We start from the raw sequence: 13,435 nt of genomic DNA on the forward strand, positions 1-13,435 counted from the left end.
ACAGAACCTAAGGAGGGGTTATGGGAATCCCCAATTTATAGTCAGAAGTACAGGTGGCCTCCAGGATTTGCAAATGGTATCTCATGGGAGGCAGTCTTGCGGAACTGAGCCCCGAACTTATGGGATCTGCACTAACTTTGAGGAGCTAGTGTCAGAATCGAACTGAGTTGTAGGACAGAGAATTAGAGAACTGGTTGTTGTCAGAAAAAAAAAAGACATCTCAATACCTTATGTAAGTGTAATTATATAGTACTTGTGACTGGCTTATTTCACTTGGTATAATGTCTTCCAAATTCATCCATGTGGAGCATGTGTCAGAATTTCCTTTCTTTTTTAAGCTAAATAACATTCCATTGTATGTATATAACACATTTTGTTTATCCATTCCCCCAGAGATGGACCCCTGGGTGGCTTCCACCTTTTGTCTGTGAATAATGCTGCTATACGCGTGGGTGCAAACATCTGTTCAAGTAAGTTCCTGCTCTCAGTTCTTTTATTTTTATTTTTTAATTTTTATTGATTTCAGAGAGGAAGGGAGAAGGAGAGAGAATCATTGATCAGCTGTCTCCTGCACGCCCCATACTGGAGATCGGAGCCAGCAACCCAGGCATATGGCCTTGACTGTAATTGAACCTGGGACCCTTCAGTCCCCAGGCCGATGCTCTATCCACTGAGCCAAACCAGCTAGGGCTCTCAGTTCTGTTGGGTATACCCTTCTGCTTAATTTTGCTGTGAACCTAAAACTGCTCTAAAAAATAAAATCTATTTTTTTATTAAAAAGGCTGGGTGGCTCAGTTGGTTGGAGCGTTGACCTAAACACCAAAAAGGTTGTGGGTTTGAATCCTGGTCAGGGTGGGTATGGGAGGCAACTGATCAATGTTTTCCACATCGATGTTTTTCTCTCTCTCCCCTTCCCCCTTTCTCTCTGTAAAAAATCAATAAACATATCCTTAGGTGAAGATGGGAGGGGAGAAAGCTGTTCTTTTCCTACTCAATGGTTTTGGCACCCTTGTTGGAAATCATTTGATTATACCTGTGAGGGTTTATTTCTGGACACTATTCCATTGGTCTATATGTTTGTCTTTATGCCAATATCATCATTACTGTAGCTTTGGTATTCGTTTTGAAATCAAGAAGTATGAGATCTCCAACTTTGTTGTTCTTTTCCAAGATTGTTTTGTTTCTTCGGTGTCCCTTAAATTTCCACATGACTTTTAGGATGCATTGTTTCTATTTCTGTGAAAAACATCATCAGAATTTTTATAGGGATTGTGTTGAATCGGTGGATGGCTTTGGGTGGTATTGACATCTTAACAATATTAAGTCTTCCGATCCATGAACACAGAATGTCTTTCCATTTATTTAGGTCTTTCATTTCTTTCAGCAACATTTTATAGTTTTCAGTGTACAAGTCTTTCGCCTCTTTGGTTAAAGGTATTCCTAAGTACTTTTGATGCTATTATAAATGGAATTGTTTCCTTAATTTCCTTTTTGGATTGTTCATTGTTAGCGTTCAGGAATACAACTGGGTTGAAACACTGCAAATTCGGTTTTCAGAAGGGAACTGGGGATTGGGAGCCACAGCATGGGGAAGGGAGGTGGGGAGGGTGAGTATAAAGGCCATGAAATTTCCTACCATTTTGATTTTTTCTTGGTTGGGCATTTGCTTGATTGCTGTAGATCTGTGACTGATTTTCAGAGCTCCAATAAAGAAGCTATTTTAGCCAGTTTCTAGTTTATCTAATGTTTCTGTGTGTGTGTGGTGTGTGTGTGGGGGGTCGGGGGGGGGGGGGGGAGGCTTCCCAGTACACCATCTTGTTAATGTCACTCTCCCGGCAGGAGGAGGCTTAGTCCCTAAGCAGTGCATCTTCGCGGAGACAACTAAGGAGCTACACTGATCAGAGCTGAGAGACTAGGCTGGGAGGGAACCAGAGACACACTGGTCGGGATGGGGAGGGAGCAGGGGTCCTAGAACGCTACACTGAAAACTCAGACTGGATTCCATGGAATTAGCGGGCACCTGCAACAATGCCTGGCAGAGAAACCGAGCCAAGAGAATCAGGCCAACCCCAGCTTCCTCCAGTGCAGAGTTGACATTCAAAGAAACAAAAGGATTAGGAGCATCTGCAGTGGTCTCACCGCACATTCCATCAGGGATATCCCCCTCTCCCCACCCCCACTCAGGGTTTCCAGGACATTTTCAGAACCTTAAGTGAATCAGAACAATGAGCCTCCAATACCAGCCCAAACAGGATAGTAAGAAGCTAGGAAAATTCCTCGACAAGTGGAAGGGGGAAACAGAGAGATGGCTGAGCCAACTGGCTGAGCAATTTACAGCAGACACAGAAAGTCACCAGGGCAGTAAGCCCCAAACTGGCGCAGGATCACCCCCAGGGTGGCTTTCCTCCCCTGGCAAAAGGCTGGTCATGGGACTCGGGATTCGGACCCTCCCCTGACCTTTCCCCCCTAGAGAAAAATTCTCGGCCTCAGGTGTATTCAGCTCCCGGCCCACCAACACCAGGGCCAGCTGTGGTGACTGCCGGCCTGCCCTGGCTCTGATCAGTCATTGGAGACCACGACCCTGAAAGGGCACACCTGGAATCGGATAATATTCTGTTGAGATCTCCCCTAAGACCTCCCCTGAACCCCCAGCCTTTAAAACCCTCAAAAAAAAAGGACCCAGTGCTCCCTCGCTCTCCCTCCAGGGGGCGTGCCCACACCTTCTGCTTCCCCCTCTTCTTCCCACAGGCATGCATCTCCTCAACTTGAGACTTGCAACCAGGAGGGAAGGCAGCTTGTCCTGGGCTAACCCCTGAACCTGCCGCCAAGGCCCCCTTTGCAGTGGGACTTTCCAGCGAGCTGACAGCAGCCCCACCTCGGCTCATTTCTCGCCTAGAATGTTACGAGAGAGCCAAAGCAGCCCCACCTCGGCTCACCTGATGTTGCTTCTATCCTAAGCCCTTCATTGTTTCGCTGTCTCCAGCTTCAGCTTCACGTTGCGAAATTTTTCCTGCTCGAAGTCAGGAACCAACACACTACGCCCGAGGCAGACGCGCTCGGGGCCAGGTCCCTGTCCAGTAGTAAGCATTCCCCTCAATCTGAAGGGTGAGTAACTGGGCTCACAAATGCTTCCACCTGCACACAGGACCCAGCCTACAGCAAACACCTCATAAACCAGCCCTGACAATAACCCGGCTCTAAGCTGGAGGGTGCCTTCCCAGGGCCTGCCGGTCCTCTCTCCAGGTCAGTGGTTGGCAAACTGCGGCTCGAGAGCCATGTGCGGCTCTTCCACAAAATACTACATGAGGGCGCGCACGTACAGTGCGATTGAAACTTTGTGGCCCATGCACAGAAGTCGGTATTTTGTGGAAGAGCCACACTCAAGGGGCCAAAGAGCCGCATGTGGCTCACGAGCCGCAGTTTGCCGACCACTGCTCCAGGTGATTTCAAAAAGTCTGATCACTAGCCCCACCTGGGAGGCCAGCTGAAAATATGAGTCTGGGCCCCTCCCCTAGGAAGCCTGGTTAAGGCAGTCCACATGGGGGCCCAGGCATTTTCACCCAGGCCCATGGGTGAGGTGAAAAATCCCCATTTTCAGGAAGCACTTGTCTCGTTTCCTCCCCCGAGTTGCTAACCTCTGACCTCTCATTTCCACCTGCCTGCACATTCCCCTCCCTGAGGTCTCAGATGGGACAGTTTTATCTGACCTGCAGTTTCTAAATATAGACTGTTATTTTTCTAAAGTTCTGAACCAGTCAGCAGCATTTAACAAACAGAATTCATAAGCCAGACACAGAAAGCCAAAGAGCATATGAATCCTAGAATAAGATCCTATGAGGTACCTAGAACAGGCAAATTCATAGAGAAAGAAAGCAGGAAGAGGTAACTAGGGGCTGGAGGGAGGGAGCAGGGAGGAGTTATTGTTTAAGGGGTACAGAGCTGCTGGGGGCGATGAAAAAGTTTGGGGTATAAGTGGCGGTTAAGGCTTACATGCCATTGTGAATGTATCTCATGCCACTGAATTGTACACTTATGAATGGCTAAAATGATCGCCATTATGTGACATACGTTTTGCCACAATTTAAAAAACAGATTTCACATTTAAAAAATCTGGATTTCTGGTTTCTCTTTAAAGAAAAAAAGAGAAGATCTAACAACACTGGGTCATGCTTTGGAAGTCAGTCGTTGGCGGGAGCTGAAGCAATTACTGTCTGTAGATGGGACATGTGACCTCGTGTCTGCTGTCACCCCACCACATTCCAATGTCACTTTTACGATGTCACGTGCATATGACCTGGCGCACCCATGAGCATTTTGGGACCTGCAGGCCATGGGTCCCGCCCATTCTCATTTTGGTCACCACTCACTAGCCTTGTCTGCTGTCCCAGCCCCTCCCTGTTTGTCTCTGCTAGTGCAACAGGGAGGCCAGAAAGTGGCCAGCCATGTGGGCGGGCGCTCCGGGCGCCTTAACAATAACAACCAATGGAAGAGAACAAGAGTTTGCCTTCTCCTCCGCAAACTTCACTCAGACTTTGAAAGAAAGGCTCTCCCATTAGAAGACCCAGAATGGTAAGCCGAGAGTTTAAGACACCCCCGGGGCCATGATTTTGGGAGAAGCCTAGGCTGACCACCTGCCTCATGACCCTGACTCCTGAGTCAGTCCCAGAAACACTCAACCTCTCTGGGTGGTACCCATGATCAGCCAGTCCAGCCAACACAACCTCCCCAAGGCTGCAGTTAGTTCTCTAGAGCCCGTCTTCATCTGCTGGAAGCCTGAAGGAGTTCGAGAAAACAGCAGAAACAGAAAGGTTACTCTCATCTCCTCCCCCTCCTTGCTCTTCTTCCCTGAAACAAACAAAACCATCCTGTGAGAGGTGCCCTCCCTAGACCGGGAGGAAGGGAGCTTCCTTATCTCTGAAGACACAGGGAGGCTGCCAAGAACCCAGACACAGGCCTTGTTCAGTTTCCCTAGTTTACTGTAATTCCCTCATACCCCTAACCTGTCACATCTCTCCACGGTTGTCCACTCTTCATCAAACCTGGCATAAAAACACACAGGTCTAGCCCTGGCCAGCATGGCTCCGTTGGTTGGGCATCATCCCGGACACCAAAAGGTTGCCAGTTCGATTCCCAGACAGGGCACATGCCTGGGTTTTGGGTTCGATCCCCATGTTTCTTTCTCTCCCGCTCCCTTCCTCTCTCGCTAAAAATCGATAAAAATATTTTTAAAAAATGCACAAGTCTAACTGTTCTTCATTTTCTTATGAAGGCTCCTATGTCACATAACACTTACATTAAATAAATGTGGATGATTTTCTGTTAAAATGCCTTTATCAGTTTAATTTTTAGACCCAGCCAGGGACCCTAAGAAGATCAAGGCAAAGTTTTTCTCCCCTACAAATAGCATCATTGTTCCATGTCTGTGCGGTGCAGCCTGGCTACTAAACACAACCCCATCATTTGCCAGGGAAGGTGGTTAGTCTGGAAGTGTAAAAAACATGCCAATTTCTAAAGACCCAGGATGAAAAAAAGGATGTAAAATAGCTTGTCAGTAACCTTATATTGATTATGTGTTGAAATAATACTTTGGATATACTGGGTTAAATAAAATGTACTAAAACTAATTTCACCTGTTTAAAAATGTTTTAAATTTACACTTTATAGATTTTTAATGTGGCTATGAGAAGATTTAGTTATACATGTGGCTCACATTAGATTTCGGTGGGAAAGAGCTATTTTCCATAGCCCAACCAGCCTTGGCTTCCACAGAACTGATTTTATAAGGTAACTAGAGGCCCAGTGCACGAAATTCGTGCACAGGTAGGGACCCTAGGCCTGGCCGGCAATCAGAGCCAATCGGGGCCTTCCTGCGTTCCGTGCCGCCCTCTGGTGGTCAGTGCACATCATAGCGAGCGATCAAACTCCCAGTCTCCTGGTCAAACTCCTGAGGGGACAATTTGCATATTAGGCTTTTATATATATATAGATAGATTGTATTTTCCTTACATGGAAAGCAAACTGATTGTTTCCTCCTCTCTTATTGGGTTCTGTGCTCTGAGCAGCCCCAGAGTCCTTGAGAAGGCCCTTCCCTTGCTGGGTGCTGCAGGCTCCTCAGGAGGGGGCTGGCGCTGACTTGAAGATTTCTTTCATCTCCCACATCTTCCTGGTCCTTGATCACCAAGCTATCACCAGACTGGAACACAGGCTTTCTTCTAACCCTTGCACAACAACAATGTATCCACATCACTCAAAACCCCACACAGATCCTTTTCCCTTGAAACAATGGAACAAGTGTTGCTTAAAAAAAAAAAAAAATGCCAGTCTGTTACCACTTGTTCAAATAACCAGAGGGAACCGGAAGAGCCTCAGCTGCAGTCGGAGCCTCCTTCCCTCCCCTCACCTCGGCTCAGGATTTACTGGCTTCTTCTTCCCAGAGACGCGAACCCCCATGCGAAGTTCAGAGCAACAGCACCAGCCCTAGCAGTTTGCAATGGGGGAGGGGCAATCTACTGCTGGGAACTTGAGAGACAGGAGCAAGGCTCTCAAATTCTAGAGGCAACTGCTAGACACTTTTTCACCATCAATTCTTGAGACACAAGGAGCAAAATTCGAACCTCAGAATCCTGCCCTTTTTTCTTTAAATATGTATTTTATCCACATGAAGACTCAATGTTGGCCAATTATCGACATGTGCTTTGGAGGTGGAATTGGGTTCAAATGTCCCTTCTGCCACCCAGTCCTCTAGGGCCCTGAATAAGTTGCTCCATTTATCTGTCTCAACTTCCTCACCTGTAACAACGGGAACAATCCCACCCACCTCACAATGTTGAAAAATTAAATAATGGATGGGAAAAGTGCCTTGCACTAGTAGGTGTTTGATAGATATCTAGCTTCCTTCCCCTTCAATTTTCCCATAGCAATTAGGCTAAGAAGATACTAAAAACCTCATGGAGAACTGAAAATAAATCCCCTATACTCTGATCAATTTCGCTTTTTTAAAAATCTGAATCTTGGTGCCTGGTTGTTGTAGTAAAATATAGAAATGTTTAAAATGTTTAAAGAATGTCAGAAAAGTTTTAAGATGTTTGAGTTAACGTTCCTTAAAACTTAAAGCATGATATTAAGAACACATTCCCCACTGCCCTGAAGTGTGTCCCTCATAGATAAAGATTTGAACTTCAGTAAACAACTTAGAGTGACTTGTCAAGATAAACACTTGGTGAGTGACTACTCTCCTTAGCCCCCTCGCCTTGTTTGAGATTAACATATGCGCACTGATGTAAATCATTGATAGCCACCTGAGCTGCTACAGGTACAAACAAGCTTTAAATATGGACCCAGGCCACCTAACGATGCTCGCCTGTCAAGACAGCTACAAAGGCCCGTCCCTTTGTCAGTCTGACAAGTGACGCTGCTCCACTCTCCTCTTCCTGTCAGTTGACAGAAGAACAGCTAACAACCCGCCCCCCCCCCCCCCCCCGCCCATAGAGATGAGACCGAGCTCTCGGGTGAGGAACGCCGACCCCCTGCACCCAGACCAGACCAGCCTAGCTGCTGGACCCCAGAGGACAGCACCACGGGGATCCCTAACTAAGTTTATACTGCAGCTCAGGAATTTGTGTGAGTAATAAAAAAAGCTGTGTGATTTGCAACTGCATATGTTTCGTGTGGTGTGATTCCTCTGGCAGTTAATTGAATTATTTTGTTTACGCTTAACATTTAAATTAAAGCCTCTGGTCTTCGTTGGTCCTAAAGCCTGCCACTCTGGTCCTGCTTGCGTAAGAGCAGCCTCTTGGCTAGCAACTACCTGAATGTCCCACACCTGCACGGTTAAAGTTTATCTCAAGGGACGCCTTAACACCCCAGATCCTTTCCCGGGATCTCCTTGGGACACTGGTACAATTTAAAAATCTGGTGCAAGAACTCTGCGAAGGCAGGGGTTATCTTTGCAGCCCTAGTACAGCACCTGGCAAAACGGAGGAGCAAGGTAAAGGGGTTTAAACAGGTCTCCCCAAGATGTGCTACTTGGCATATGGATTATTTTAAACTGAAGGGAATTGAAAGCCTGCAGAAACTCCTGCCTCTTCCTTATCTTCCTGGGAGAATTTAAATTGGGAGCCTTGTCCACAATAAAAGTCAATACCAGAAATAATCTTTTTTAAAAAATACTTCTTTTATTGATTTCAGAGAGGAAGGGAGAGGGAGAGAGAGATAGAGACATCAATGATGAGAGAGAAACGTTGATTGGCTGCCTCCTGCACGCCCACCTTGGGGATCAAGCCCGAAATCCGGGCATGTGCCCTTGGCTGGAATCGAACCCAGGACCCTTCGGTCCGCAGGCCGACGCTCTAGCCACTGAGCCAAACTAGCTAGAGCCCAGAAATAATCTTGATGATCTATCCATAGAGCAGAGCAAACTTCTCATTACTGAACATCTGTTCTTCTTATTGTCCTGCAAATGACCTTCCTTCCCGCACCCCTCCCTTTAAGTCCCAAGGCATCTTACATTAGTCCTTGGCTTGGGATGTAATATAATCCCCATTTGACCTTTGTGTCTCTGAACCTCTCATGTGTGTGGGATCTCTGACTCTTTTACGTATGTGGGGTTCCCATATGTACATATGTAATTAAATGCGGTTACTTTCTCTTGTTAATCTGTCTCGTGTTCATTTAATTATTAGGCCAGCTGAAAGAACCTAGAAGGGTGGAATAAATTCTCTCCCTCCCCCACCTAGGTAAAAGCTTGTTCAATGAATGAATGAATGAATGAATGAATGAATGTTGGATTGAATGCAAGCAGGGCTGGTGCATGCGTCGAGTGTCTAAGAAGCACTAGAAGAGCGAGGTTAGAATTACCAGGGTGCAGGGGTTCTGCTGCCCAGTGTGAAGTCTGCAGGCCGTGAAGAATTATTCTGCAGAATGACACTGAAAATCTGTTTAACAGCTTTGTGGAGCCTTTTTCCAGCAAAGCTCAAGGTGCTCTGTTAATATTTCTCCTCCACTCAGTCATGCTTTACTCAGAAAATAAGGTTAAAACACACACTGAGAACCAAATATGATTTATCTCTATGAGAGGAAGCATAAACAATTCTGTTATTTCATAATTTTTTTTTTTTACTTAGCACAGTGGGTTGAGCCTAAAAATATCAAACTAAATAGATGGCTTTGTGACACAAATTTATGCTGTCAGAGAGTTTTTAAATGTAAAATTCTTAGCATTTCCTGGCCTTGGAGGGGAGCAGGGGTGATGAATGCATAACTACTGTTATTAAATCTTAAAGATATGTCTGGTGTTAAGTTCCCTCACAGGTATAAGCGTGTCAGAAAGGGTCTGAAAACCTATTACTCTTTTTTTTTTTTTTAACAAAAACAATTCAACATCATTTATTGTCATCTGGTAGCAACATAAGGGTATTGTAAGCCAACATGAATAAATGTTTAAGAACGATTCTCCAACAAAGGGCACCTAAAAAAACACAAACTGTATTGCTTCTCAATAATTTCTCGCTCCATTAGTCATTTCTAGGTGGAGACACTTTGGAGCAGAGAAGTATGACCTCCTTTCAGCATGATCCGACCTAGTTGTTTTCTCAATGAATCTCTTCTGCAGCATCTAATACGCGGTTCATACACTCATCAAAACCAATGAAACAGCCTCTGCCCGCATGTTCACTTGTTCATAAAGCCACACCTGAATCCGAGATCTATTCTGCAAGTATCTGAAGATGAGGCTGATGGGCTGCACCATCACCTTCTGCACTTCTTGGCCCCGGCCGTGGTACGCCATGGTGGAAGCTGACAAAGACCACCCTAAGCCGCACGCTCCGTCAGAGAGCCACCTCTGGAGCAAAGAATTTTATATGCTCCTTCCAAAAAGCAAAGAGATTTCTACGCCACCCTGCTGCACTTGGAAAAAGTTTACTCTTAATGGTTAACAAAACAAGCGCTGGATTCTCTGGACTCACCAGACCTCCTGAGGGCTCCTCCCACTTATGGTTCTGCCCTCCCCAAACGAAAAGTGTGGGATTTGCAGTGACTTGGCCTGTATCCTGTCCTACTGCCAATAAAGAGACATATCTCTCTAGACCAGGGGTGGGCAAACTTTTTGACTCGAGGGCCACAATGGGTTCTTAAACTGGACCGGAGGGCCGGAACAAAAGCATGGATGGAGTGTTTGTGTGAACTAATATAAATTCAAAGTAAACATCATTACATAAAAGGGTACGGTCTTTTTTTTTTTTTTTTTTTTAGTTTTATTCATTTCAAACGGGCGGATCCGGCCCACGGGGGGGCCGTAGTTTGCCCACAGCTGCTCTAGAAGCTTGAAGGTCCCGCCCTTCACCCCCACCCACTGCTTTACCTTCTTAGAAAGGAAAAATCCAATAATGTCAAACCCACCAGCAGGGCTGCAATGGGGACGTGAAAATCCCTTTAGCGAATAGCGGGTTGGTCAGCGTCACCCTCAACACCTATTTTTTAGTTGCCCTGAACAAGATCCCTCTGGCTTCACCCCCAGACTTCAAATCAATTCAGTCTTCAGGACATTCAAACCCACAGGTGGGGGGGAAAAAAAAAAGCTGGGTAAGAGATTTCATGTTGCCTGTTTGTGTGCTAAAGAACCCTCTCTGTTTGTTTTCATTGATTGCTTACGCTATTGCCCAAATGGCAGGGCTTACGGGCTTGGGGAAACGTAGCTCAAGTCAACTTCCTGGTGGTGAAGACGAACAGGGTGGAAATTGGCCTTTAGAGCAGTTTTGAAAATTTCTGACCCAAATGAGAAATTTCTGAACGAAAAAGGTTAACATTTCTAAATGCAACAACAGGTAAGAGAAAACAGGCCCGTAGGAACTAAGGGTTACTGGACCTTTTGAAACACACTGCCATGGCTGCGTGTGCTCGGGAGGCAGCGGGACCGGGAGGCGGTGGTTCAGATAGAGCAGAGCCCCGTGTCTGATCTGCTTCAAATATTTGGAGAAGACGATCAGATGCATAACTCACCCCACTTCCTAGGTCATCACCAAGCACATGGCGAGGCAAAGGATTTCATATGCTCCTTCCAAAGAGGAAAGAGAAGAGATTTAGAGATGAGCTGCCCAGGCCTTTCCAAGGGTTTTAGTCTTTGGAAATTCAGAGGGAGATTTCTACTCCATCCCGCTGAACTTGGCTCTAAACCCCAGGGAAGGAGTTTGGCACGAAGCGTTGTTCCCACTGCCCTGTCTTTAGCTGTATACAAAAGAAGGTAAGAACGGTGCCAAACGCCACCAGGGCCCGGCTCGGCGGTACTATGTAGTGCAGGAGAGCGTGCACTCTAGGAAAGCTGGTAGCTCAGGCTAAAGACACCTGCTACATGCTGACGGCACCAGCCCTGGAGCTGCTCCCTGAGAAAGGACAGCTCTGCTGGAGTCAAAGGTCTAGGCCAGTGGTCGGCAAACTGCGGCTCGCGAGCCACATGCAGCTCTTTGGCCCCTTGGGTGTGGCTCTTCCACAAAATACCACGTGCGGGCTCACGTACAGTGCGATTCAAACTTCGTGGCCCATGCGCAGAAGTCGGTATATTAAACTATATTATAGTTTAAGTTTAAAAAATTTGGCTCTCAAAAGAAATTTCAATCGTAGTACTGTTGATACTTGGCTCTGTTGATTAATGAGTTTGCCGACCACTGGTCTAGGCTGGTGGACTGACAGGTTAGGAATGAAATCATAAAACATCCTATTTTTCAAAGCATGCTTTCTGCTGGGGGAAGAGAAATTGTGGGTGAAAGAAAAGGTCCCCTCCTTTTATCCGCCGCCCCCCCTCCCCCCCGCCCCACACCTCTCTTACACAGTCACCCAGTCATAAGCACTCACACCATCAATCACACAGAACCATGAAGGCACCTGGAGTCACCAACTCAGTTGAAGTCAGAAAATTACAGTCTCCCACACAGTTCAGGACGGTCAGATACAATCTAACACGCTCCGTCCCACAGTGGTACCATGGCCATTCCTCTGAACACCCACCAACTCTTCTACCCACCTGGTTGCCGAAGACAGCTATGGAGCAGGCCGTGGAGACTTCATTCGCCCCGAACCAGACTGAAGCAATGCGGGAGGGCATGCCCAGGATGAAGACCTGGGCCACCGAGCAGATGACCTGGCCCAGCACCGTGACCGGGAAGAGATGTGGCTTCAGGCTCCCTAACTTCACCCAGGCCCCCAGACAGTTGAGAGCGGAGCCCATGAGGGCGATGTTGCGAAGGCCAAATTTTTCCAGCAGCCAGGCCACCGGCAGTAGCAGAGGGATGTAGGTCAGCATGTAGACCATGGACAGCCAGTCGATGGCAAAGGAACTGACCCCGTAAAAGTACATGAAGATGTTATTGATGGAGCCGTACTGGATCCACTGGAAGGCGTTGCACATGGAGTAACAGCTGAACACCAGGACCACCGCCCAACGGCGCCTGCTCACCCTGATGGTACTGAGGTCCTCGCGGCCGGAGCTACTGGGTTGGGTCAAGTCACCGGGGTGGGCCAAGGTGCTGGGGAAGGCTGAGCCGCTGGGGTTGGCAGAGACGCTGGGGTGGAAGGAGACGCTGGGATGAGCCGAGACACTAGGATGGGCCGAGACGCTGGGATGACCCGAGACACTGGGATGTGCCGAGACGCTGGGATGAGCCGAGACGCTGGGATGAGCCGAGACGCTGGGATGAGCTGAGACGCTGGGATGAGTCGAGACGCTGGGATAAGTCGAGACGCTGGGGTCAGTGGGGATGGCAGGTGGGGCGGCAATGCTGGGGTCCGCCGGCGGCGCGGACTGCTGCTCAAGGGTGTCATCGCGCTCCTCCAGGTTGCGACCTTCATTCACCATGACCACGGCCTCCCCTGGAGCCCCGGACAGGCGCCGAGAGCTCCGGCAGTCTTACGGGGCAGTGGCCTCAGCTGGCGGGGCAGTGGCACTGGTCCGCCCCAGAAGAAACGGAGGTCCAGTCCTGCGTAACAGCCGTGCGCAAGGCTCCCAGCGCTCACCTCCAAACTTCTGCCCCCACTTTTCCGGGGGGTGGGCCGCTGTCCTGACCGCTGTCCCCCCGGCCGGTGCCTGGAGTCCTCCGAAGGCGTCCTGGCCGCGTCCAGCGCCTCGGTCCAGGAGAGACTGAGCTCCAGGCGCAGCCAATTCCCGGACTCCGTTCGCTGCCGGCCGCTGGGGCTCGCCCCTCGGGCGCACGTGACTGCCCCGCCCCCGTCCTGCCAGGCTTGCCCCCACCCCCCACCCGCTCCCCTCCCTCCCTCCCGCCTTCTCCAACCCGGCAAGCCCGGCAGCCCAGTTGTTTCGCCATAGTTTGCGGGGTGTATTCCTCCCCCACGCCCCGGCCGCTATGGAAACCGCCCGGTTCACCCCCGCCCCCTGAACTGCCCCCAGGTTCACTTGCCCTCTCCCCTTGAACCCCGAGAGAAAACG

General features: G+C 48.4%; 1 protein-coding gene and 1 pseudogene across 2 annotated transcripts in view; both read right to left on the minus strand.

The window, feature by feature from the left end:
- Positions 1–13,174, minus strand: part of FLVCR2 (feline leukemia virus subgroup C cellular receptor family member 2) — a 59,057-nt gene extending 45,883 nt beyond the window's left edge. For both annotated transcript variants that reach the window (XR_002831610.1, XM_006098419.3), the window contains exon 1: positions 12,017–13,174. Coding sequence is in view for 1 of the 2 variants with exons in the window: in XM_006098419.3 (XP_006098481.1) it covers positions 12,017–12,847 (831 nt within the window). In the remaining variant the exon portion in view is untranslated. The remainder of the gene's footprint in view (positions 1–12,016) is intronic.
- LOC106698798 lies at positions 9,523–9,787 on the minus strand (annotated as a pseudogene).
- Positions 13,175–13,435: the final 261 nt, after the last annotated feature.

This window comes from Myotis lucifugus, unplaced genomic scaffold (genome assembly GCF_000147115.1).
Source record: "Myotis lucifugus unplaced genomic scaffold, Myoluc2.0 scaffold_235, whole genome shotgun sequence".
NCBI lineage: Eukaryota > Metazoa > Chordata > Mammalia > Chiroptera > Vespertilionidae > Myotis > Myotis lucifugus.